At 39.0% G+C, this 27,975-nt stretch overlaps 2 protein-coding genes across 2 annotated transcripts in view; both read right to left on the bottom strand.

The window, feature by feature from the left end:
* The window catches only part of LOC119426115 (phosphatidate phosphatase LPIN1), a 22,993-nt gene extending 2,004 nt beyond the window's left edge, over window positions 1–20,989 (bottom strand). Inside the window, exons 1-8 of the mRNA XM_037693677.1 lie at window positions 20,803–20,989; window positions 8,106–8,306; window positions 7,745–7,840; window positions 3,796–3,868; window positions 3,458–3,680; window positions 1,142–1,216; window positions 854–949; window positions 519–627 (exon numbers count right to left, since the gene is read on the bottom strand). Coding sequence (XP_037549605.1) covers window positions 519–627; window positions 854–949; window positions 1,142–1,216; window positions 3,458–3,680; window positions 3,796–3,868; window positions 7,745–7,840; window positions 8,106–8,306; window positions 20,803–20,865 — 936 coding nt within the window. The 5' untranslated portion in view covers window positions 20,866–20,989. The remainder of the gene's footprint in view (window positions 1–518; window positions 628–853; window positions 950–1,141; window positions 1,217–3,457; window positions 3,681–3,795; window positions 3,869–7,744; window positions 7,841–8,105; window positions 8,307–20,802) is intronic.
* A 1,570-nt stretch (window positions 20,990–22,559) lies between these two features.
* On the bottom strand, window positions 22,560–26,257 carry LOC119426104 (protein GREB1-like). Its single transcript, XM_037693666.1, has 8 exons — window positions 26,216–26,257; window positions 25,896–26,100; window positions 25,659–25,821; window positions 25,439–25,557; window positions 24,963–25,195; window positions 24,656–24,856; window positions 24,369–24,507; window positions 22,560–22,798 (listed from the first exon to the last, which is right to left on the bottom strand). Exons 1-8 carry the CDS (start codon window positions 26,255–26,257, stop codon window positions 22,635–22,637), a joined length of 1,266 nt encoding a protein of 421 aa, XP_037549594.1. The 3' UTR covers window positions 22,560–22,634.
* Between the last annotated feature and the right edge of the window lie 1,718 nt (window positions 26,258–27,975).

Raw genomic sequence — 27,975 nt, 5'->3', positions numbered from 1 at the left:
ACTAAAATGAGAAAAACTGTGGCTAAAAGCAAAATAAAAAGCAGAATAGTAACTAAAAGTAGCAAACAATAATTAAAAACTAACAAAATGTTAGGTAAAAGTGGCTAAATGGTAGCAAAAATTAAAAATAGAAGAGCAATAGCTAAAAGCTAAAAGCAATAGCTAAAAGCTAAAAGTAGTAAAATGGTAGCGTAAAGTTAAATGTAGCATAAGACAACAAAAATAGCAATTTTTGAAGAGAACAATGTGTTTAAAGAACATACATGACCTTGATGTGTTTTAAAGGACCTTTTATTTTAAATAAAGTTAAATATTTAAAAATCATAGAAGTTACAAAAAACATGTCACAATCCTAACTGAGCTAAATACTTTGATCCATGAATGGTTAAAATAGCACCAAGTATGCAGAAGTTATTTTATTGATCAAAGCATACCAAATAAACTATAAACAGGAAAACAACAGTGTTATTGCTGGCTCATCATTCATATATTGCCAATTTGATCATGTGTATGAGTACCTGAGCAGCGTGTGGAAGCTCCCCCCAGGTCCACTGGATTTCAGGGTTTGTCTGATTGGTCAGCTCCGAGTCACTCTTGGGAGTTGATGACCCTGAATCATCTTGGCTGCTGACGAAAAGATGGTCTGAAACTTGGTTAAAATGTTTGTCCTTTGTAGATTTACAAATAAAGTTCCTTTTCCATGCAGTATACAGTTTAAAACAATACAGAAACATTTCACCATAATTGAAACGACACAGAAGATATCTCCTATTTTTAACCACATTGTTCTAAAATCAGAACTTTTTCTCAACAGTCATTTCTGTAGAGGGACATAAAAAAGGAAAGGTGATACCTAAGATGTGAAGAGAACTGAGAGGTTCCTTGAGGACATGAGATGGACAGACCGTAGCGTGAAGGAATGGACAGGGCCTCCTTATTCACATCGCTGCTGTAATACAAAAGACACACGGACAAAAGAAAGTAACAGAAACATGAAAGGGTGACATAAATATTCATCAAATAAAAAGGGTGAAAAGACAAAAAGACCATAAAGAGAAAATGTTAAAAAGAAAAGAATTACCAAAACTACAAGAAAAGACTCATGTAGTGTGTATCCCTGTGTGTGTGCTGCAAATAATACCTCTGTGAAGGAGTCCACTCAGTGATGGGGTGGGCAGTGCTGCTGGTTGTAGATCCCTGACTGTTGTACGCAGCTCTGTTCATAAACACACACATGCAGGTTATTAAAAATGAACATAAGTCACAACAAACACCAGCCACATACTATCCGGAAAAACATTCAGCATGATGCACGATTAAAAAAAAGCACATTCTTTCATGTCTTTAAGGAGTTTAGGAATTTTCTCAGCCCACAGTAGCAGTATGTTTCCTTATAAAGGCTTCAAACCTCCACAGTAAGATCTGCTACATGAGCTGCTGTTTGGCAGAGACGGGGAACTCTGTGGGAACAGAACTGATCTTTGGACCTCCTCCAGCAAACAGAGGCTTTTCAGAAAGCTGCCGCTGCACACACAAACATCAACATGCGCAGGCCTGCAGCTTTAGTTGCTACATTTCGAATTGTTTAAAAGCATAAGGCATTAAAATGATTTCCCTGGAATAAAGAGGAGTTGGAAGGACTCCTGTGTCATGCTGAGCTAGTTTAAAAAAAGGTTAGTTAGACAAACAAGCTGGAACTATTTCAAGGACTTTCCCCTCCTCTCTCAGCAATAAAATGTGATGAAAAGTAACTTGTTTGATTAGGTTTAATTAATGAGTTAGTCATAAATACTTCACAAAAAAGTGTAACACCTAAAGACTTAGTTTAAACACATTTACAAAAGCTTCAAGGGAAAGCTGGTAGACCCACATTTAGGACAGCTTTGCGTGTTATATGTACAGTCGGGGCCAAACGTTTTGAAAATGGCACAAATGTTGGTTTTCACAAAGTTTTCAGTCTCAGTTTTTATGGTGGTGACTCTAGATTGTGAAGAGTGATCTGATGAATTGCAGGACATTGTTGCTTGTAGCAACACAATCAACCATTTATCGAATCATCAAGAACTTCAAGGAGAGTGGGCCAGTTGGAGTGAAGAAAGCTTCAGGGAGCCCAAGAAAGTCAACCAAGTGTCAGAACCGTCTCCTAAAGAGGACGCAGCTACGAGATCGGGTCACCAGCAGCAGCGCTGAGCTTGCTCAGGAATGTCAGAGGGCAAGTGTGAGAGCATCTGAGCAGTGAGATGAAGGTTTTTGGAGGATGGCTTGGTATCAAGAAGGACGGCAGAGAAGTCACTTCTCTCCAAAAAAAAAACATGAACGGCTGACCAACATTCTACAGGAAGTGTAGGAACTGGACTGCAGAGGACTGGAGTGAAGTTATTTTCTCTGATGAAGCCCCTTCAGAAAGTTTGGGACATCTGGAAAAATGATTGTCTGGAGAAGAAAAGGTGAGAACTTCCATGAGTCCTGTGTTATAAAGTGAAGCATCCTCAGATTGTTCATGTGCGGAGTTGCTTCTCATCCAGGGGAGTGGGTTCTCACAAATTATATTTAAGAACACTGCCATGAATAAGTAATGGCATCAGAACATCCTCCAAGAGCAACTTCTTCCAATGATCCAGCAGCAATTTGGAGATGAACAAAGTTTCTTTCATCATGATGGAGCAACGTGTCACAAGGCAACAGTGATAAAGTGGCTCGGTGAAAAAAATTTGGATCCAAGGCCAGGAAGAAGTCTTTGCTTAAACTGGATATATTTGTCAATAAAAGTTAAAAATAAGTGTGGACTGTTTATAATTGTACTTCATTATACCATATAAACATCTGACTAAAGGTTCTAAAAGAACTGAGACTGAAAACTTTGTGAAAACCAAAATCTGTGCCATTCTCAAAACTTGGTCACAACTGTACATACAGTACATCTATCATTTTACCATTTATTAAGTTTTTTTGTAACTTGGATATATTTTGCATGTGTACTGTATTTCAGAGAAAACACAGTTCAGCTGTGTCAAAGATTTTAGTTACCGTCTTTTACGTATTATAATTAATTTTGAATTGGACTGTTGTAATAAATGATCATCTTGTGTAGGACATAGAAATGCAGGCAAGAATATTCTCACGTTTCTGCTGGAGCAGATGGGTTGACATTAGAGTGCTCCTAGTTTCTGTCTTCTTGATTCTCTGATATGTATGTAGTGAATTCACATCCTTCTTTAAAGCAGCAGTAACTCAGTCACATGTGCGAGAAGCCTAAACTCTAAAAAAGTTGAGTCTGATCCTGTGGACAGGTTCAAACAACAAAAAAACAAAAAAACGTAGAAACATTTCGTCTTTCATCTGAAAGGCTTCTTCAGTCATTAAACTCAACTCAGAGGTTTCTCCACATTAGTTAGTTAGAGGCACAGGTTTAGTCCTTTTGAAAATAACCCACTGACAGCTGCTGACCGGCACACACCTGCTGCTGACGCCCTCCTTCTCATCATCCGAGCTCAGATCAATAGTAAACATGTCTTCCTCCTCCGAAAACTCCTCGCCGCTCTCCTCCCTCCTCCCACCTGATCCTCCTCCTCCTTCTGGTCTTGCTTTCCTCCTTCTCTTCCTTCTCTTCTTGCTCGCTCCTCCATCCCCGTGCTGCACCCCCAGGTTCTGGATGGGAAGGGAGCTGCAAGGGATTTTGTCTGTGTGATAAGAAATCACAGCATAAATGTTATTCCTAAAGCAGAGTCAGGTATTTATTTATTGATTGATTTTTTTTTAAAAGACCACAGAACGGTGGCAAGAAGTCACTGCTACCTATCTGAGACTGCTTTAACTCCTCCCCCATGGACAAGATGGGTGACGTTGCAAGGTAGGATGGAACCACTTCCTGTTGACAGAGGGACATTTATTGATCATATGAAATATTTACTGTGTTAAATATAATCTATGTATTGAATTGATCTGAAATAGATTCTACAGGAAGTTTCCGCATGTTTCTGCCTGAACAACTGAAGACGATAAATGTAAAATATAAGGCAGATTAATATTATTATTACGGTACATTTGAATAGATTGTCATATAAAAAATTTAATTGTGATGTTTTTAATGTGTATATTCTGTATTTTGATGTTCATAAATAGATCTTTTTATTTATTTATGGTTAAACATGATGGAGTATAACTTTTCTTCTCAAGTTTAAACAATAAATATGTATTGCAGAGCTCATTATATATATTTTTGTTTACATCAGTGTTACATGATAGTTTCAAATAAAATTGCTGCAGATAAAATGTATTGTTTGTAAATCATCCTCTTTATTTTAATCTTGTACAACATATTATAACAGCTTGGCATAATGTCTGCCTTGTGCATAATTTAACTCAACTCCAGCAGAAGCTGAGCAGCTGCCTTCTACTCTGATGTTATTAATAATAATTTGGTTGATAAGTACAGACTGGGCATATAGATAGAAATATACCGAAGAAAAATATAAACAACACTTTTGTTTTTGCTCCCATTTTTCATGAGCTTAACTCAAAAATCTAAGACTTTGTTTATGAACACAAAAAGACTTTTTCTCTCAAATATTGTTCACAAATTTGTGTAAATCTGTGTTAGCATAATCCATCCTCCTCGCAGGTGAGACACATCAAGATGCTGATTAGACAGCATGATTACTGCACAGGTGTGCCTTAGGCTGACCACAATAAAAGGCCACCTGATGTAAGACGAAACAGATTTTTTTTTTAAATTATGCAAGTCTGAATAATCTGAATTTGGGTTTAAATGTGGATCAGGTAAATGACCGAGATCTGCTTATCCGGGTCACAACACTATTAGAAATATAAAGGAGAGGCAGAAGGTGAGAGGCAGTGAGCGGGAGCGAGATAAAGAGGTGATCCAAAGTGCAGACGCTCACATGCTCCTCTGTTCACGTCACGAGTCTCCTTTTTTTAGCGGGGAGGAAAAGGGACTGTGCTCAGAATGTGCAAGGTCACAGCACGTAAGCTCTGCCCTTCCTGAGAACATCCTCCACAGAAAAACAATTTGATTTCATGTACTGGATTCACTGCTAATCTTTAATCTCAGCACATTTGTCTCAGAACTATTCGTCCTCTTTCAGAGAAAAACAAGTTGTTTTTGACAGAGTTTACATAAAAAGTGAATGAAGCAATATTCAATTTGTTTTTCACAAAACAGACAAGCAAAACATTTTCTTACATAAAAATTGTCTCATGATGTAACAGCAAATTTAAATTGAATAAAGAAAAAAAAAATCACCTTTGTTTCTTACCTAAAACCGGTCCAATAAAATGAAAGTTGCTCAAATATTGAACTGATGAGACAAACATTTAAAGAAAATTATACAACTTTTTATTGTCTTTGCTATAAAACACACTTGAGGAATAACAATTAACTGGAGGATATGAGCTTCGTGTTTTCCTTTCTACGAACATGCCTGCTGCTGCACGCCTGACCACGAGAACATTTCGTTAACGTTTCACGTGCTGCATCCACATCTGATGAACAAGCCCCGACAAACGCTCGAGTTTAACTTTACACTCCAAGGAGTAAACAAAGACAGAAAGGGGGTGGAGAAGATGTTTTATGTGATGTTAACTGAGATTACCGGTGGGATGAAACAACAATACTGAAGAAAGATGAACAACTTTAAACTGACATGTTCTCGAGCTTTCTCCTCAGACGTCTTCGAGCCTTTGCAGAACAACATTTTAAGGCCTTTGCCTTTAAGCGCAGTATATTTGTCTGATCATCTGTCCATTCTTTACACACACCAATGTGGTCTGTATACAGCACACTGCACAGAGGGTGAAGAGCTATAAATAGGTCTCTGGTAGTTTTCCACTCTGTAGAGAAGGAGGGTTAAGTTAGGGAGAGGGCATAGCACTAGATCCAAACAAACTTTTGATTTACTGTATTTCTACTTTACTTAGTTCGAACATTTCTCAGCTTTTATTGCAGGCTCTGTTGAAGGTTTACAATCTAAAGGGTGATGCGATTCTCACTGCACTTATAGACCGACTGTCAGGCAACAGCTCCTTACTTTTGGTACATGAAAATGAAAGCAGAATTAAACTAATGCATATGACTTTTACCATGTTTGGACACATTGTAACTGTTTACCATCTTTTTGTATCTTCAGGGCAGTTCTCACCCCCATCCTCTCTCAATTCAAAGAATCCTCACCGATAACTACAGATTGAGCATGAGGGTTTTCTCCAGGTACTCCAGTCATCTCCCACAGACCGAAAACAAGCCTGTTGGGTTAATTGTTAACTCTAAATTGAGAGCGTGAAAGGTTGTTTGTCTCATTTGTTTCTAAGTGGGCCTGGGATGGATTTGCAATCTGTGCAAGGTGTACCCCACCTCTTGCACTATGACCTCGAGACTGACACTAGCTACTTTGTGTAAAAGCAGGTAAACAAGCTGAATAAATAGATGAGACTGTTGGACAAACTGAATGTTTGCCCGCTGAGTTCTTCTAATCTGCTCACACTGCCACATCGTCACAGGACTCCAGGATGGGTCACTCTCGTACATTGTGCTAGGTTAATCCTTATTGTGCCTCCGTTGACAATAATTTTATTTGTATTGTTCATCTGCACCTTTTGATTGACCCGTTTGTGGTTTAATAATGTTGTAATTTGTCCCCCAAAGTCCTGCTAGGAATAATCACGAGAACATAGAGCATGCAATGCAGCTCAGATAATAAAACAATACAATTTGTTTGAGATTTTGGAATGTTTCAATGCCCTCCTTTGTTTGTGGATAAACCAGTTTGAACATTTGAACAGTTTAATAGCTCATTGTCTGTTGATGATTTATGAATTTTCCCAGCTTTTATTTTCAGGAAACTGAGGTTATACTGGTCAGTATGACACCAAAGTAAGACATCAACTCCTCTTCCCTCTTACTGCTCTAGTCATGTTTCATCGGATGCTCTAAAACATATGCGTCAAACTCGAGGTCCGGGGGCCAAATGCGGCCCTCGTTGACATCTTATCAGGCCCCCAAGATGATATGTTAAACAAAAAAATATTTTTATCACTTTAACTTTGTCAGTAATTTTTGATTATGATGGCAAAACTGAAACAGAGAACATCAAATGAGACCAATCGAACTCTTGTTTAGGAACCTGCAACCAAGAAAAGATGTTGGGTATCAAACTTGAGTTAATGTAGTTTCTGAAACCCGCCCTTAGTTTGAAAAAGTTTTTAATTTTGGCCCCCTTTTGTAGGTGACTTTGACACCCCTGCTCTAAAACATCCCATCTGCTTTCACATTAACAGACCAGCATCTCACTTTCTGCCTCATCTAAAGCTTTCAGTCTGGAAATGATATAAAATGCCTAATTTGATCTCATAAGAAACGTCATGATTTAATATTTGTTGAATAAACCAGCATTTACAGTGTAATGTTATGATGTTAAAAAAAAGGTGGAAGGCTCTTCTTCGTCTTACGCTAGAAATGAATAAAGACACATTTCTGTTTCCTCTAAGCATGTCTGAGCAGGAGAAAGAGCACTTAAAGCCTGATTATTAACAAAACAGCAACTTCTGGTTGTGGATAAATGCTTAGTAAGTAATAAACCCAGTCAGTTACAGCAGTAAAAATAAATGATTCTCCCAACAACCACACTTAATTGAGCATGCTTGTATTTGAGCTAAGGCTGTGTTCATGTTACTGCCTGTTCTGTTCTATAATTGTACGTGTTTATTGACTCTGCCCATCATTACTCACTAGTTTGTTCTCAGTCTCTTTGACGAAGAAGGCTTCTCCATTCTCTCCCAGCTTCATGTGTAAACTCACTGGCTCGCCGTTAATCTCTATGTCCACCTGCAAGACAGCACAAAAAGCCCTTTAACATGCATTTGTACATGCACTACACAGTACTTTTTAACATGAACTATGTTGCAAATAAAATAATATTCAGTGTTTCCACTATTATCCAAGGAGGGCGCCCCACCCTGTCGGCAGAAGCAAGCGCCCCGCCTACCAAAATGTCCTTCACCCACAGCTCCACTGACACTTAGGTGTACAGTTAGGTGTGTGCAGATGTAATGAATCTGAAAAACATGTTCAAAATATTCTATAATCTTACCACTTTCTCCCGAGACTGCAGCACCCCCATCTTTCCGAAGCGGACGTGGAACGGGGAGCACTGCAGCGAGCCATCGGGCTGCCGGACCACGATGACGTCGATACATCCGGACAGAGTTGCAGGGTTGAGTCCTCTGTACAGCTCCTTGACCTGCACAAACACCTGGCCCGCCAGCTGACCCACATAGTTCATGGTCTGCAACTGATGACAAAACACATCCAGATTTAGATCTTACACTTGTCAGTGAAATAAGGTTTCACTCACAGTTCACGCCTTTAATTTAAGATGTCAACCTAAAGCCAGATTAAGGTACATTATTGATCCAGTGTCAAATAAATCTGCAGTTTCAGACTTGCAGGTTGATGAAACTACCGTTTCCATCTTCTTTTCATTATTCTCGTGGTGCTGCAGCAGGTGTGATGTCAGTGAGATGGTAAACGCAGGGAGCTGTACTCATACCATACCCTCATCACAGTTAATACATATTCACTTCATTTTAATTATTCAACCTGGTTGCAGCAATTATAATAATTGCGACATGAATCATAGAACTTCAAGTTCTTTCAGATAATAAAACAGTGTTTACTTTAAACAAATAGTCCTGCTGAGTTATCGGCTTTATCTGAAAGCTGCTTTTCAACCCTCTTCCACAAAAACTCCTGCTCTGCAATATTTTTAACTCAATCAGTGTCAAATCTGTCACTTTTACTGCTCTGTGCGTTGGCGATCTAAGGTACGGATCTATAAATTATAAGTAATCTACATGGTTTTTATGTTCAATACAAATTATGTTCAGTTGTGCGCTTTCCATTGTTCTTTTGCAGTAAAGTGGTTCCTAATAGAAATCTGAATCTGTCAGGAGTCTGATGCTCATAAGAGATATGGACATTTTGTTTCTACAAAAGACAAAAAAACAAAAAAGGATTCATGTGTTAATAAAAAATGCTGAGTTAAGGTTTGTTTTTTCTGACACAAGAATGACAAATGTATAAACATATGCATGGCACACCAAGAGTCCACTGAAGCTTGACTGTGTTGCATGAAGTCTCTTAAAATATCCGCCCACCTGTGCTGACTCTGACACTGTTCTGTGCACGAAAACACGCTCACATCCTGTCCATAGCACAGATTGCTTCATGTCACTGAACATCGTGTAAGAACACTTAAGACCAGGATGATCTGTTAGGAGGCATCACAGTTTGGGAAACTTGTCCTGAACTAATTGTACATCAGGCTCACACGAGTCATCACATCACGTTTGATCAGATCAGAACAGCACAAGCAGAAGTGCAGCACACTGACATCAAGTTAAATCTGATGAAGACAACATGTCGAGTTGTGTTCTGTAATCCGCTGTAACAAGATAATATGTTAGGCATGACCATGTTCAAGAACTGATGGACATAACTAGATACTTATCTGTGTTCTCACTCACTTGTGCATCTATTGTTTCAATGACAGCAACATCGACAGGAGCTCACTCATTGGATTTTACAGTCAACACAGCCCACGTGCATGTCGCTATTCACACACCACACGTACACACAGCCAAAGCCTTGCCCACTCTTCCTTTCTGCTGCACAGCCAAACACTTTGTTCCCACATGATGTAATAACCAATCACGAGACAAGCCAAGAGGGTTACTCTGTGTCATGCTGGGAAAGAATGGAGTAAACACTAAGAGAAACATTTTTACACGCCTGCTGTTCCCACTGAGACATGAGGTGGGAGCAGATGAGTCACACCAACATCCAGCCAGGCTGTGGGGATGAAACTCCTGTCACTACAGGCTACAGGGTGAGTGAGAGGTCACTGGATTCACAGATGATGAATATTAATCATTCTAGTTCATGTGGCTGAAGGAGTTTCACACTCCTGGATTAAAGTCAGCAAAAAACACATAACATATCCATAATAATAATAACTGTATTTTCACTGTATTAAAAAAATGATTTGATTAATGACCTTGTGCATGCCTCAGTAGGCAGCAATGACCTGAAAGGCGCACAGGGTGGTCAAGCACGTTGCACGTACATGTGTGCGCGCGCGTGTGTGTGTAGACATGTAAACATGGGGTGAGGCTCTGAAGACCACCGTCATTCTAACAGCCACCAAACCTGCTGAACGCAAACCATCACGCTGCTGCGTAAAACGCTTTAAAATTCGAATTCAACCTGAAAACACGTAGAAAACAGGCAAAAACAACAACAGCCATGATGTCCCTGCTTACATTATTTACTGACGAGGCTCTTCGCTTCGGGGTTTTTCCGTCTTCCAGCAGTTTCCTCTCAGCAGTCGCAGACGGAGTCAGTGTCCGAATCAAACATGATGGGAAACATTAGCATCATTCAGCCTCCCTGACATCTGATCAGCTACTCAACCGTCCTCCTTCCGCCACAGAGCACGCAGCAGGCACGAACCTGATTGGCTGAGCTAAAGCTGACGTCATGCTTTGTTTGTGGAATATTTCCTGCTCAAATAAAACAACAACAACAACAACAAAAAAATGTCCGCGTTGTTTTGGTTTTAGGTCTTGACTCTGCTTAAAAAAAAAAAATCGCTTTTTTATGCGTTACGTCAAGTTGGTTGTCAACAATCTCAACTTGACGTAATACACTGTAAACATTAACAAAGAATAAACATTTACGCACGCAGGTGTCTAATTATTGCCTGATTAAAACTATTGACTCTAATGGTGTGACCTGTAATTAACGTCTGTGGAAGGTTACTGATCAATTTAACATGCAGATAAATATGTTTAAGGTCTTTAATTACGTCTCGGAAAAGCCTAGGACCTTATCTGATATTTACATTTGTTTGTTCAAATATACAAGGAAAAATAATCAACAAGTGTTTCCGTTTTTTATCAATAGAAAAGTTGTAATTGTGATTAAAACTACAATTTGAACATTGTCATGTAACAGAGGACTTGATGAACTGGTATGCATGTAGTAAATAAGTAAGTAAATCAATATATGTTTATATAGCTGTTTTTTTGCTACTTTTCCTTTTAATTATCCTTTTAATTACCATTTAATTTCACTTGTTAAAAAAAAAAAGAAATTTGTATGCATCCTTTATGATTGTCTATTGTTGTCCATCACTCTATGCTAAAATGATGTCTCTCTTGTAAATGAGTCGCCGAGGCTCAATGGGATTAACCTGTACAAATAAAGGTTGAATGAATGAATAGCACCTTTTAAAAGCAACTTTACCAAATGCTCAAATAAAATACATCACAAGCTGATAAAACTGGGCTCCCATGAATTAGTATAAAAGCAACAGTGCAAAAGCATTAAAATTATGTAAAAAATTGTCCTAAAAACACAAAAAAGTAACTTGAAGAGAAGTGTTCAGTTGTGGTTTAAAGCACAACAGAGTTCGCTCGCTATCCTGACCTGGTGACTGGTCCACAGTTTGGGCCACAGAGAGCTCACGGTCTTCTCACAGATGAAAGTGAGGAACAAATAGGAGGCCCTGACCATGACTTTAGGGTTATAGAAGGAGTCCATTCATGTAAACAAGAGCCACATAGTTTAATGCTTTATAGGCCAAAATAAGGATTTAGATTGAATCTTGAATTTTACAGGGAGCCAGAATAGAGAAATAAGGACAGGGGTGAAATGAGAGCAAACCAAGTCCATCCATTCATCCATTATCTTTACCTGCTTCTTTCTTTTCAGGTCGCAGGGGTCACTGGTGCCCATGTCCAGCCATCACTATGTGAGAGGCAGGGTACACGCCTGGACAGGCCGATCCAGTCCATCACAGGGACACATTGAGACAAACAAGACAAACAACCATTCACTCTCTCACTCACACCTAGGGACATTTCAGAGTTACCAATCAGCCTGCAATCCTTGGTGAAAAATCTTGAAGTTGATTTTACATGAGAAAATAAGTCTTAGCCTATGTGGCCAGTTAAAATGTACTTAAATATTTATGCAGTTATTGTATGATGGACAGTTTACTCCCTACACCTGTAGCTTTATTTCTGAACTGATTTTGTCATGCCCTGCTTTAAAATTTGCTGAAAGTCATGTCAGACTGTTGACAGAAATACCCTGAAAATCACTGACAATGGTGCAATAAATAACAAAAAAAAAAAAAAAAGAGATAATTTAAAAGACAACTTACAGAGTATGGATAAAGATATATGACCATAATAAAATATTTACCATAGATACTTTATTTGTGCTTACCTTGTTTGTATAAAGGACCAACCTTATAAACTTTTTATTACACCATAAAGAAAATGTCAAAGAACACAGTGGAGGCTAAATCTTTAAATCATGCATACTGTACATGCTGTTCATTTCTATTTGAGTATATCTGGGAGGAAGAACAAGATCAGATTACTATTCTGAAGAAATGCACCTCTAACAGGAGACAGAGGGGGCAGGAGTACCACTGACACCCAGGCAGTCTGAAGATAGCTGGATTTGAGTAAAAGGAATGATCATGTATAGAAACTGAATCTGCCTTCCTGATCACTAATTGAAAACTGATTGAGACAATGCTGATGTGTTTGCTTTTTTTGTTTGATTTACAACAGAACACTGTGTTAGAAAGCAGCTCACTATGTTGTTTTGCTCACCAACTGTATGACTTTAAATACATTATGTACTTTTACAGAAATATTAGGTAATAAAGTAGTGGCAGAGCTGCTCTGACTGCATTCTTTTTTTTTTTCTTCTTAAAACGTTGTCATCAGTTTATTTTAGATTGATTATGTGTGATTTTATCACAACTTTCAACTCCATGATCAAACGTAAAACAACTAACTGCTGTAATATTCTAACATCTCAGATCTAATTTAATTTAATCTAAATTGCTTTAAATTGTATCTATCTGATAGATTCCAATTTGTAAATGTAAATAATAAATCTTCATAATACATAATAGTGGTGGAGTTCCTCAAGGTTCAGTGCTTGGATCATTACTCTTTACATTGTATATGCTCCCATTAGATAATGTTATTAAACAGCATGGGATAAATTTTCATTGTTATGCTGATGATACACAATTATATTTGTCCATGAAACCTAATGAATCCAATCAACTACTGAGACTACAAGCATGTCTTGAAGACATAAAAACCTGGATGACCCTAAATTTTCTGCTTTTGAACACAGACAAGACTAAGGTTTTAGTTTTTGGATCTGAGCACCTTAGGAATAAATTTTTCCGTCTTTCTCCCTCCTTGGATGGCATTAATCTGGCCTTCAGCTCTAATGTTAAAAATCTTGGTGTTATTTTTGATCAGGACATGTCTTTTATCCCCCACATTAAAAACGTTACTAGAACCACCTTCTTCCACCTGCGTAATATCACTAAAATTAGAAACATCTTATATAAAAATGATGCAGAAAAACCTGGTTCATGCATTTGTCACATCTAGACAATTGCAATGATTTATTATCTGGGTGTCCAAATACTTATTTAAAACGTCTTCAGTTGATCCAAAATGCTGCTGCCAGGGTCTTAACTGGAGTTAGTGGGAGAGATCATATTTCTCCAGTTTTAGCTTCTCTCCACTGGCTCCCTGGCAAATCCAGAATTGAATTCAAAATCTTACTTCTAACCTACAAAGCTCTCAACAACCTGGCTCCATCTTATATCAGAGATCTTATTGTTCTGTATTTTCCTAACAGAGCACTTCTCTCTCAGACTGCACAATATCTCATGGCTCCTAAAGTTTCCAAAAGCAGAATGGGAGGAAGATCTTCCAGTTATCAGGCTCCTCTCTTGTGGAACCAACTTCCAGTTTCTGTCTGTGAGGCTGACACATTATTCAGTTTTAAAACTAGGCTTAAGACTTTCCTTTTTGATAAATCCTATAGTTAGGGTCAGCTTGGGTTTCCTGAGCTGTCCCTTAGTTATGCTGCTATAGGTTTAGACTGTTGGAGGACAAACGGACCACACTTTTCACTCTGCTACTGTCGTTACTTACTCTGCTCAACCTGTTTTGCATTTGTAATTATTTTTTCTATCCTTAACATGTGTTTTTGTCTTTCAGGTACACCTGGACCTATATCTATATCTGGACCTACCATTCTGTGTTCATTTGTTTCTCCTTCCTGTCCTCTTTAGCCGGTCAAAGCAGAGGGCCACTTGTCCTGAGTCTGGTTCTGATGGAGGTTTCTTCCTTTGAAAAGGGAGTTTTTCCTTTCCACTGTTGCCACTGTGCTTGCTCAGGATGGGGAACTGCTATGAAGCCAAGATTCAACTTGTCTGCTGGATTCCTTAGATAGAGAAATTTACTAATTGATTTTTCTATGTATGTGAATGTTTCTGTAAAGACAGAATGAGACAACTTTGTTGTGATTTGGCGCTATAGAAATAAACTGAATTGAATTGAATTGAATGTGATTCTTGACCTGTCATTGTGTATCTGTTCCTACCAAACCCAGCGGCTCAAAGCAGATGGACGCTTGTCTTGAGCCTGGTTCTGCTAAAGGTTTCTTTCTCATGAGGGAGTTTTTCCTTTCCACTGTCACCTTCATGCTTGCTCAAGATGAGAGTTCTGTGATGGAGTTAAATTCAAAGCAGTCTGCGCCTCATATACATAATGTTAATTTATTATTCTTATATATGAATGTTTCTGTTCAGTGCCCTGAGATGACTTCTGTTGTGATTTGGTGCTATATAAATAAAATGAATCGAACTGAATATATATATTTTTAAATGGGTTTGACATAAGGTGCTGTTTACAGAGCTCAGTGTCCAGTCTGGACACAGAGTTCCCACTTTGGAGGAACAAACAAAAGGAGTCTCCCTAAGCGGTGTCTCATGGCTTTTTGTTGTTGCTCAATGTTTCTAAGAACCCGCTCACCCAAGAAACACTGACCTCTCTCTGTTTGGTATTTTGGGTCTCCTTAGAAAAAGGGGCAGCACATTGTTTGTGTGCGTGCATGTGCATCAAACTCCAGTGCAGACACGTGATGCACTTAATGACCCCATCGATCAAATTTTGCTGTCATGGCCAAAACTATTTGTGCTTTCTAACTGTGGATCATGTGACTGTTCATTCTGTTGGACTGCACACACACACACACACACACACACACACACACACCAAGCAGAGAAAACAAGGAAACGTGCTGGACTTTCTAAGAACTGACTCATTCAACAGGGGAGAACTGGGAGCCAAATGCAGATGGGGAGGAGGTGGGGGTGGATTGTGCAGCTTGGAGGAAAAGTTGAACTGACTGAGTGTTCACTGAATTGCATTGTGGCTAAGATGTATGATGTAAAGGAACACATTGGTTGGCAGATTTATTTTCTGTGTGCTTCCCAAGGCTCATTATGTAAAACATATTTGCTATGAAAAATAAATACACTAAGAACTGTACAAGAAGTCTGTTCAAATAAATATTTTAACATAATTCATGTTTTTATATTTTGTAACATGGTAAAAGCCTCATTTTCAAGTTAGAAATAAAAGAACAAATAATGATCTAAAAAAAAAATTTTTTTTCATCTAACTGATTTTAAAATGACTATGAATAAAATACAACAACTTTAGTTTAGTAAGCTGCTCCCAAAGTTGTGTTAGAAAGTTTATGAGCAGATTTTTCTCTGTTTTTATGCCTAAAATAATGTAAGTTTTTCCTCACACTATAGCTTTAAAGGTAAACACCATTAACAATAAAAACACCTTCTATTCTATAAGTTAAATATAATGAAAATTAATGTTTGTGAGGTTAAAGAGGAAATCACTTGAAACTGTAAAATGTAAATTTGAGTCGTGTTTTCAGACAATGGAATGAAGAGCAAAGGCAAATGGATTCATGTTTCATTTAATAAACAAGAATGCAATGAAATGGCAAGTTGGCTTTCTTGGACTGTGAGGTCTCAGTCTCTGATAGAGGACCCCAGAGGACCAGATTTAACTTTTTTTTGGATTTTTCTACCTGGATTATTGAGCATGCATCAAGATATCTGATAGAGGACATTTGCAAACTGAGGTGTACCGCAAACCCACCCACACAGACCAGTATTTGCAGTTTGACTCCCATCACCCTTTGGAGCACAAGTTAGGAGTCATCAGGACTCTGTATCACAGAGCAGACAGCGTCCCCACTAGCTCAGGAGCCAGGCAGAAGGAGAAATCCCACACAAGACAGGCTCTAGAGCAATGTGGATATCCTAACTGGGCCTTCCTGAAAGCAGAGAAGAAACCCAAGCAGGACTCCAGTCAGCCATCAGGTGAAAAGGAGGAACCCAGACCCAGACCAGTGGTCATTCCATATGTTGAGGGAGTATCAGAGAAACTGAGACGTTTATTTTCTAAACATAATGTCCCAGTGGCTTTTAAACCCCAAAATACATTACGGCAAAGACTGGTTCATCCCAAAGATCCAGTCCCCCGGCACAAACAGAGTAATGTGTATGCTGTTCAGTGTCAGGAGGGCTGTGATCAGTCTTACATCGGAGAAACTAAACAGCCACTGGCCAAAAGGATGGCCCAGCACAGAAGATCAACATCATCAGCCCAGGATTCTGCGGTCTACACTCATCTCCAGGCCAGCGGTCACTCTTTCAAGGATGAAGATGTTCACATCCTGGACAGAGAGGAACGATGGTTTGAGAGAGGAGTAAAGGAGGCCATCTTTGTGAAAAGAAATCGTCCATCATTAAACAGGGGTGGAGGCCTCCGGGTTCAACTGTCCCCCTCTTACAATGCTGTGATTACTACTCACAGAGGGCTGAGTGATACTAGCAAACAGCCATCAGTGTGCTAATGATCCATTGTTAGGCTGATGGTCCTTCTTGAGCATGTGATCAGCTGGTTTTGGTTGTCAGCAGCAAACTGGTTGATCCACCCTGAGAAGGTGCTATTTAAGAGACTGAGCTGAATACAGCTCCTCAGACTGAGGAAGTCTCTCAGATGAGAGACGAAACGTTTCTACATTTTTTTGTTGTTTTGCTTTGTTTTGTTTTTTTGAATGTCCAGAGGACCAGATTTAACTTTTTTAGAAAAAACAAAGTTGTTGATCAAAATGGAAAGAGCAACAGTTTTTCTAAATAAAACTTGGACTGAAACATATTAGAATACTACGTCTCTCTTTTTTTACTGTTTGTTGGAGTGGCTGGACAGAAAACACCCCTTTGAGAGAAAAAAGTAGTCATTTGTGCATTTAAAGAGAAACTAGTTTACTTCTAAGCAACTTGTAACAATAGGCCTGCAAGAAGGAAGCCATAACTCTAAACTAAACTAAAAAATCTAAAGCTAATTTAAAGTTTATTAAAAAAACGATTTGGTAACATTTTACAATAAGGTATGCACAATTTGAGGGCAGCACGGTGGCGCAACTGGTAGAGCTGCTGCCTTTCAGCGAGCAGGTGGTTCAAACCCTGGTCCAGGGGCCTTTCTGGGTGGAGTTTGCATGGTCTCTCCGTGCATGCGTGGGTTTTCTCCGGGTACTCCGGTTTCCTCCCACAGTCCAAAAACATGCATGTTAGGCTGATTGGTAACTCTAAATTGTCCCTAGGTGTGAGTGAGAGAGTGAATGTTTGTTTGTCTCGTTTGTCTCTATGTGGCCCTGTGATGGACTTGCGACCCGTCCAGGGTGTACCCCGCCCCTCGCACAGTGATTGCTGGACATGGGCACCAGCGACCCCCGTGACCCAAAAATGGAATAAGCGGGTAAAGAAAATGGATGGATGGATGGTATGCACAATTTGATCAACTACTAGGGAACGCCTCAGGAATGAATCAGTAATGGGTAGTTATCCAGTACAGGGGAACACACTGGAGAATGATTTGTTCAATTGGCTATGTAGAGATCTAGTAGAGTGCTGTATGAATGGGTAAATGAGGCACAGGTTGTGTTGTAAAGCACTTTGAGTGTCTTGATCAGATAGAAAGGTGCTATATAAGTACTGTCCATTTACCATTTACTGCCAAGCCTTATTAAAGGACTATGGTTAGTTACCTTGTAAATGAAAAGGAACTAATCAAGAACTAATGGGCAGTTACCAATGAAACCCAAGAAGAACGAATCAGGAGCTATTGAATACTGGTAGTTAACCAGTACTTACTGGGGAACACACAGCCAAACCTTATTAGGGGACTGGTTTGTTACCACCGAAATAGAGAAGAAATTCTCCATTTGGGTTCTGAATAATGCACCAGTGAGGTCACAGCTCATTTAGTCAAAAACCTATTTCCTAGTGATTATTGGATTTATTGGACTTTTACTTTTGTAAACATATTGATGAAAGACATTATCAATTTCATAATCTTGTACTGCTGTCATCTTAACTATGTCTGACTATCACTTACTGAGTACCAAATCATTGTCTGGCTTTTATTTTGTTCACCGCAGTAAGTACTGTTAACTACTCATTAGTTCCTGATTCGTTCCTGTTTGGTTTCCTTGCTAACTACCCATTAGTTCTTGATTAATTCCTCTTCATTTACAAGGTCACTAACCAGTAGTCCCCTAATAAGGCTTGGCTGTGTGTTCCCCAGTAAGTACTGGTTAACTAACCATTACCTTCTGATTTGTTCCTGATTCATTCCTGAGGCGTTCGCTAGTAGTTAATCAAATTTTGTGTACCTTATTGTAAAGTGTTACCAACGATTAGTGGACTCGAGACCACAACAGTACCTTTATTTGTCAGCTGTCAAATGTGCAACACAAAGATATTACCAATTAAAAAAGCAACAATCAAAAGCCTGGTTATAGCTAAACACTGACAGATACCCACCTACATGTTTATAGAGATTTACGTGTACATGCACATTAACACCACACCTACACAAGACCCAGTTGCGCTTTCATTTAAAAGAACATCCAGACCCAGAAACATGACTAAAACAATTCTAAGCTTACAAATGTAACACATGTTATTATGTGAGCACATGAAGAAGAAACACTATCCTTAATCATCAAGGAACCCATCAAACTCATGAATCCAATGCAGTAAATATATAAAAAAGACTTCAAGTGATAAAATTTCCCAAAATTACATATTTGAAACTGTTCTGTACAAATATTCACATTTTTGCTCTTCACTCATTACACAACGGTGATTCATTTTCCTGAAATGATTAGATTATGAATATGGTTTGCTTTTATTGAGTTTGTGATCTTCTGATGAGGTTTCATGTCACGGTTATGTGAAAATTATGGCTCGTGATTTATGTTCAAACTACTATAAAGACTCAACAAAAAGACAGGAGCGTTTCTGTATTTCCTTCAGACCACAAAGCAAGAAATAATAAATGTAGTGTAGGAAAATACAGACATCTTTGGAATTAGTAGGAGAAAAACTAACAAACACAAAGATGCATGTTATATGAACATGTTTAGCGCTTTGGTTTATTCTGTGTGGGTAACACTCACTGTAATGTAGTTCAGTGCATGTTTACAAGTTACTCTAGTTTGTGTGAGCGTTATCTGATACGTTCTCCACCCGGCTGCTCCGAATGCAATGTTCTGCAGCTTCATCCTATGCCAGACAGGGGAGGGATTTTTCTGAGAGAGATTGCTTAATCTCTCCCAGGCACTCCTTGTGGGGTCAGCAATGAGTTCATTTCATCACTGCAGAGATGGTGGGTGACTGTTAGTGGGATGGGCTTCCTGAGCCAACCACAGAGCTGCTTGAGCCACACCACCACCGAGCTGCTGAAACATGCTGGACACACTGGAGGACTTCATGAACATCTGATTAGCTGGTTTCAAGGCCAGACTTACCATTGTAAACAACAACAGGGTACAAAAAAGTACATGCCCCAGATGAAATCAAGATAGATGGAATAAAGGCACAAAATCACACAATAAATGAGCATCAAATCTCAAAGTGTACACAGACAGGACATTGTATTTACACATAAATACTTAATATATTTGATTACCGTAATTCAGTGTTTCCATGTTTTAACCTAATATTTTTTTCCAGGATATTAAGCAATAGCTGAGGTGCAATATGTGATCAATAATATGCTATTAAAATCATTCCATGAAGCCAAATACAATTAAACTGTTTTTAAAAGTTGGATCATTGTGAAACAGAACATTGACAAATGTGCATGCATCTTTTCTAGTTAGAATCTTAAAATGCTGAGGTCTGTTAAATTTGAGACCGAATAATGCAAATGATTTAAGTTGTAGGGTTTTATTTACTGGACTTGAGCAACTGTGCTCATAATCATCATGCAACATAAAGGCCTAGAGATGCGTTGGTTTTGTAATAGATTTGTTTGCTTGTATTTGCACATACGGGGCATTTTATTCTGTTTCTGTTCTACATACAGTATATTCTATTCTGCAATGTGAACTATGGACGATGCACACATACTGAAGGGTCTGAGTAACTTTCATTAAATATTAACTTAAGGCAGATATAGTGCAAAAATAAGAAGAAATAACTGTGCAGGATCTCCGTGCCATTGAATGACTCCAGAACTTATGTAATAAGTTTACTCTCTGTGGACTAACAGAGCCATAAATGTTCCTGTTCCTGGATTTTAAGTAGATATGAACTAGATACACAAAGTGCGTGGCTCTAACACAGAGAAAACACAAGTTCTGACTTTATCTGCAGAAGCAAAACACACCACAAAAGCAGTGAACTACACCTGTTTCAAAGTCTAGCTTAGCTGTCCATGTGGTCTCTGAACAACAACTCTACATTACTTTGTTCTTTTAAATGTCAAATATTTATAAAGTTGTTTTTTTTTTACCCAAGACCAGCTGTCAGTGGGGCTGCCATCGTCACTGTGGCTGCTGAAGTCTTTCTCCTCCATGTGGCTCAGGGCTCCATTTCACCTGATCAGCAAACTCTGGTTTAAATCTTGTTAGAAGAGTCTCAGAACCTAGAAGGATATCTGAAGCAATCCTTGAGAATAATAAAATAAGTCTATACTGAATCCAAAAAAGAGCTGTTCAGTCCTCCAAGATGGTAAACATGTCCAATGTTTTCCTCAGAAGACTTTTTGGAAGTTCTTCTAGGAGGTACAGCGATAAGTCCCTAGGTTCTTTAATCTGTTGGATCAGTTTTAAGTGAGCAGCTAGTGCTTGTGAGACATGAGCAAGTGTTTTACACTAAATTTATCAACAAGAGTCTTCTGGGAATTAAGTTCTAGGAGGACATTGAGAGCTTCTCAGGTTGCTGGACTTTCCTGCTGCTTCATGTGCTGATCTTGCAGTGAACAGCAGTTCTATGAACTACACAATGAAATCATGAATAAACACCTCACAAGTTCAACCTGAGGGCAGGAGGAACCAAGAACTGCAGCATGGTGTGTCACATGATCACAACCTGTGATAATCAGTTAAACTTGTGTGCTGTGCAAACTGTTTGATAGCTCGGTTTCTCATTCAAACAACACACGACAACATTTAAAAAGTCTATACATTTATACATTTGGAGTCATAAAACTGTACAGTCATAAAACTACATTTGTTTCTCAGACTGGCACAAACATCACTGTACAACATATGGAGTACAACTCAAGAATATTGTTTAGCACTTAATGCAAATTTTCTTTGAATACACTGAAAACAAGTACCTTCTTTGACACAATTCAAATATGACAAAATAAAAGTTTTTCTGTCTGTAAAAGCATTCATGCAAAACAAGCATCTACAAAACTGACGGCATAAAAAAGGATGCCATTAATTAATTTACACTGCACACAGATGACTGTTTTCCCTTTATAAAATTCTTGTGTTGCAGTCATCTGCAGAGAAATTGGAGTACTCTGATATACTTTTAATATCTCCAAATAAAGGGGAAAAAAACCCAAAAACTAATAATGTATTACATTCAAAAGCAGTACCTGAAACATTTATCTAGCAATTCATTGTCTGAAATTGTATTTTCATTTCTGCTGACAACTTTCTTTACTTTAATCTGTCAAGAACTGTACAAAAACATTTACTCATATATTTCTAATGTAGGGCAGCACGGTGGCGCAGTGGGTAGAGCTGCCGCCTCTCAGTGAGCAAGTCGTCCCGGTTCAAATCCTGGCCGGGGGCCTTTCTGGATGGAGTTTGCATGTTTTCTCCGTGCATGCGTGGGTTTTCTCCAGGTACTCCGGTTTCCTCCCACAGACCAAAAACATGCATGTGACTGGTAACTCTGAATTGTCCCTAGGTGTGAGTGAGAGAGTGAATGGTTGTTTGTCTCATTTGTCTCTCTGTGTCCCTGTGATGGACTTGCAACAGGGTGTCCTCCACGTCTCGTACAGTGATGGCTGGACATGAGCACCAGTGACCCCCGCGACCCGAAAAGGAAGAAGCGGGTAAAGATATTGGATGGATTTCTCATGTAGGAATTTTGTTTGTAACATAAACATTAATTGTACATGCAAAGACACAGCAAATGTAAACTTTAAGTGTTTTACTTCTCACTTCCAAAGTCTAAATACCGCTAGAGTTTTTGGACAGTCACATGTAATTATTAGTCTTCAGTCTCTTTTCAACAAATCTTTCTGTGGCATTTTTTTCCCCCGTTAGTGAGAAAAGTGATTTTAGTCCTTTCTGTAACTTATTGCAGGTCTGTTTGTTTTAGTCAAATATGTTTTCCTGTCAGGAAGAAGAGAGGTCGGTCTTCTTTGGCGTTCGCAGTCTGGAATTCGTCACTGAGCCTGAACCTCCACTCTTCCTCCAGCTCCAGTCTGCCCACGGTCTGCCTCAGTGAGCTGCGATCTGCACTGATTATACACAGCGTGGCACCTACAGGGAGGCACACAGGAGGAGACAATTTAACCAGCACAAGGACGTCCAGCAAGCTTTATTTACCAGCTAAATTGTCTACAATACTATTTTTTTTCCCTTTACCAATTTTAAATATTGAGTAATAGTTTAAATACATTTGTTTTTTGTTGTTTTTATTTGCTTTCTTAAGGATTTAGAAAACTTTGATGTGGTTTCATGATTTGTTTAATGCAGTGATAGAAATCGATTTACTACTTGGTCAAATAACCTAAAAACTGTTTATACTAACCTTTGGAGTTTCTTTTAGTATGGATGTGTATATATGATGAAAATACAGCAACAAGTTTAATCTAATTTATAATCCATGTCAATACAGTAGTCCCTCGTTTATCGCGGGGTTACAGTACGTTCTGGACCCCCACCTCCCGCAATAAGTGAAAAAATGCGAAGTAGGAATGCTGGATTTATTTTAGTATGTATATATACATTTTAAGGTTTTACAAATCCTTCCCACACTCTTGCAATGTTCTAAACTCTTAAACCTATGTAATTTTAACAACATACGTACATGTACTGTACAGTACTGCAAAATGTCACTCACCAGCTCTGCAGAACACAGCAGCTTGGTTCCGGTCCGGCTCAGTTCCGGTTTGGCAGACCTACCCTGAAGCGACGAAGCCCACAGTGTCCTAAACTCTTAAACCTATGTAATTTTAATAACATATGTATATGTACTGCACAGTAGCTATGTACTGCAAACAAAACCACACAATGGTCCCGATGGAGTCCAAATTCAGATGAAAAAATGTCCCGGTGAACTCCGGAGAAAACACCAGACCGTCCAAGCAATGCCTCCCCACTGGAGAGGCTCCCTGGACCAGCAAGCAACACTCATATTGACCGATGATGCTGGAAGTCCAGTTTTGGTCCAAATCCTGGTCGGTTCCGTGCGGCTCTCTGCGTCCACTGAGCACTGAGGTCATTATGAATAAAGACCAAACTTTTTCAGATCGGATCAAAACTTTCCCTCCATTTCAGCAGAAAGCAACGGCTGGAAGCACTGTTTGGGCTTCTGGTGGGGCACTGTTGGCTTCTGGGAAATGTAGTCCTTTTGTGTGGCAATACAGTGTAGGCTTATTGAGAAAAAACTACAAAATGGCGGTGCCTGTTTGAAGTTTTTGTTGTTAACGTTTTACTGTATCCCGTTCTGTCCGAATCACGTGAATAATATTAAAGTTGACAATCGTGTGTCGTGTACAAGCTGTTTTTGTATTAATTTTTTTCTCGAGTACAATCTTACTTTGAAAAACCGCGAAAGAGCGAGTCCGCAAAAGTCGAACCGTGAAGTAGCGAGGGACTACTGTATTAGTTTATACTGATGTACACTATGCATGCAATGGTGTTATTTTGTGTTTGGTAATTATTCATTTGGAACATGAACTTAAGTGTTTAAAAGTTTCATGTGACTTTCAGACATTCAACAATGATTCTGACATTCTGATGAAACCTGATCTGCAAAGGGTTTTTTATGTTTCAATATATTTTCTCAAGGGTCAACCGGTATCACGATTTTTATGTGCTGTTGTACCTTTAAGAAATGTGAACTTCTTGAGGAACCCAGAGGTCACAAACGTGTCAGGAAAACAAAGGAGGAGGCCACTGAACAACAACCCGGTGGTGTTGACGTTGACAGAATGAGGTTTGGAGCTTATAAAACACACCGTCACCTGCAGGAGGTGGGAAGTATGACAAAATCTATATGAATGTGGACCCAGACTTGTTCAATTAAAAGTTAATCTACTACATACAGGCTGTGATTTCATGCAGTCAAGTGGGTGACCATGTTTCTGTGTAGGTGGATGGATGTTTCTGTACCTCCGGCCCCAGGTTCAGGTAACAGTCTACAGTCAGAACTGGGTGTGTGTAGTTCCTGGTGCTGAGTGGAAACAGTTTCTGGCTGGTGTGTTGCAAGTATTTTTCCAGAAGGAGCTGAGCTGGTGTAGCCAAGAAAAGATGCTTGCTGTCAGGGGCACAGATGTATTGTGATGGCCCCACTGAGGTGGAAACATCTGTCATCTGAACAAAAACGATGTAGCATTATTGACAATTGTTCCAAGCTCCGACAATATCCAGGTGAATCCACAAGCAAAATCTTGTTACCATATATTTTTAAAGCCTCTACCTTGGTCTTGATAATAAATGTTTTATATCCTCCTATGGCAATCTGCTTCTTCATGATGCTGAAGTTGTTGAACTTGCAGACAAGCAGCCCAGCGCTGTGCAGCCTCAGGGTGAAGTCCACATCGTGACAGGTGAAGCGGTTCTGGTTGTACTGAACATTCTGACTCCGGTCAACGTTGAGGAAGAGGAAATCGTGAAGGTGACCTCTAGAGAAAGGCTCCCATTGTTTAACACCTATGTCATCAGTAAGAAATAAGCATTGCAGCTTTACAGTAATTATACATCTGAGAATTTGCTTGTTTTACTATTTATTTAAATAAAAATCTTAGCTTGTGCAAAAGGAATCCCAATAGTAAAACATAAAAATAAGCTATTTCAGTCATACAGTTTTTAGTGTTTTAAAAATTCGACAAAAGAAAAAAGAAAGTGAGTACCGTAATTTAAATTATTTTTTTGTGCTCTGTACTGTGTCCAGACCTGTGAGTCCACAGCTGCTCCACTTCCTGATCCCACAAAGACCAAAATGGGCTAAGTCTGGACAGGCCTCTATGTGCTGCAAGACCTGTTTCAGTGACACGGCATGATCCGCTGGACCACTGGAAAGCAAACAAAGAATGACTTTAGCAAACAACACAAAAACGATTGCATAACGTCCTAATACACTTTTTATATAAGCAACAACTATTATGACCTTTACCTCGGTTTATCAAGGTCCACTGCATTCCACATAACACAGGAGTCATCAGCGAGGATGATGAAGGGCCAGACATCAACTGTAGAGATTCCTCCATCTGAACGCCGACTGCGCTCCAATTCCAAGTTGTGATAAGAAAGCTCTTTTATCAGGAAGTGAGCGGCACCTGCAAAAACATCAGGCACTATTTAGAAAATTCAATAATAAATAAAACCTGTCTAATAAATACCAGTGACATACCTATACCGGCTCCATTGAAGACAGTGGGCAGCACCAGCATGATATGATTGGGCCAGTACTTCTTGTAAACGGCCATCTCATACTCTTTAACCACCAGGATGTGGAGGTGGGATGCTCCATCCATTGCATGATACAAGTTAAACAAACCATGCTCATGACGACCGGTTGTCGGAGTGAAGATTGGACTTTTAATGCAGTCTGGGCTCTGTGGAACAAATTATTTAATAAATAGATAAATAAATTAAAATTTTATTTAAAAGTTTATTATCTGGGTGTCCAAAACATCCTTTAAAAAGCCTTCCGTTGATTCAAAATGCTACAGCCAGAGGAAATGAGAGCTGGTAGGAGAGATATTTCTCCATTTCTCTCTATTGTCAAATTTAGAACAGAATTCAAAATCTGACTTCTAACCTACAAAGCTCTCAACAACCTAGCTCCTTCTTGTATTACAGATCTTATTGTTCCATACTTTCCTAACGGAGCACTTTGTTCTCAGGAAGCAGGTTTACTTGTGGCTCCTAGAGCATCCAAAAATAGAATGGGAGGCAGATCTTTCAGTTATCAGGCTCCTCTCTTGTGGAACCAACTTCCAGTTTCTGTCCGTGAGGCTGACACCTTGTCTACTTTTAAGATTAGGCTTAAGACTTTCCTTTATGATAAATCTTACAGTTACTGTCTGCTTGGGTTTCCTGAGCTATCCCTTAGTTATGCTTAGACTACTGGAGAACAAATTGACCACATTTCCTCACTCTGCTGCTGTCTTTACTTGCTCTACTCTACCCTTTTATATTTGTGATTATTTCTACCCTTAACATGTGTTTTAGTCTTTCCTCTAGTAGAAAGTTCACCTGGGCCTGCCATTCTGTTTGTTTCTCCTTCCTGTCCTCTCAACCCCAGCTGGTCAAAGCAGAGGGTCACTTATCCTGAGCCTGGTTCTGCTGGAGATTTCTTCTGTTAAAAGGGAGTTTTTCCTTTCCACTGTCTCCTTTGTTCTTGTTCAAGATGGGAGACTTCGACAAACTGAAGATTCAACACAATCTGCTGGTTTCCTTTCCCTTAGATAACTTTTACACATTGGCTTTTATAATTTTTGTGTTAACGGTCTAGTGGTGGTCAAACTCAAAATGCAGGAAGGACCAGAAGAACTTGTGTTTAAAGTAAAAGTTATTTAATGAAAAAAATAAACCAAAGGGCTGACGTGGCAGCAGCAACATACATTAATGAAAGGGCATGAAGGGAGACAAAGACCAGGGCGTTGTGTAGAACATGTAACATAAGCAAGAAAGTCTTCATGAGAAAATGCCCAGATGCCAAAGAACAGGAGACACAGTTTAAAATACACAAACACTGATGAGTCAAATGACAAACAGCTGGGAGGGACAACAGGTGAAGAAGGCAGGGAACTTGATGAGGGAGCAATAGCTAGGACAGACCACACGATGGAGACAAACACTAGGAACATAAAAGGAACTAAGAGGAGAAACACAAAGAAAGAACAGATTTTTCTTCATTCAACCTTTATATAGACAGGTTAATCCCATTGAGCCTCGGGGCTCATTTACAAGACAGACCTGATCATTTTTATGACAGTATGTGAATGTTTTTGTACAGTACTCCGAGACAACTTTTGTTGTGACTAGGCACTATATAAATAAACTGAAATGAACTGAATGAAACAAATGTTCTTTAAAAATATAGTATTAGTTTAAAAATATTTTCATCAAAACAAAATGTGACATTATTGTGTTTTCTAGATGTGATGCAAAAAGTAAATAGTAAAGAAGATGGTGTGATACGGTCAAAAGGGTTCTGGCTGCTGTGAGCAAGCAGGAAATATTTGTTCAAATCATGGAGTGAAAAGGGGGACATGTTGTGGATGTCCACGTATGTTGTGAGCAAGAAAACTTGAAAAATTAGTGAGGTACCAACTTCCATTTTGGTGTGTGGGTGAATCAAGGTGTAAGAAAGGTTTATTTTCAAAATTGGGTTGCCAGGTTAAAATCCAAGATGGCTACTGCCATGTCTGTGTAAACCTGGTGAACTTGATAACTTGAAAAATTAGGTATATATATATATATAT

Source organism: Nematolebias whitei, chromosome 2, assembly GCF_014905685.2.
Source record: "Nematolebias whitei isolate Nwh7 chromosome 2, NemWhi1, whole genome shotgun sequence".
NCBI lineage: Eukaryota > Metazoa > Chordata > Actinopteri > Cyprinodontiformes > Rivulidae > Nematolebias > Nematolebias whitei.
Note: the sequence above shows the minus strand (reverse complement) of the source record. Positions and strands in the feature narration are given on the sequence as shown.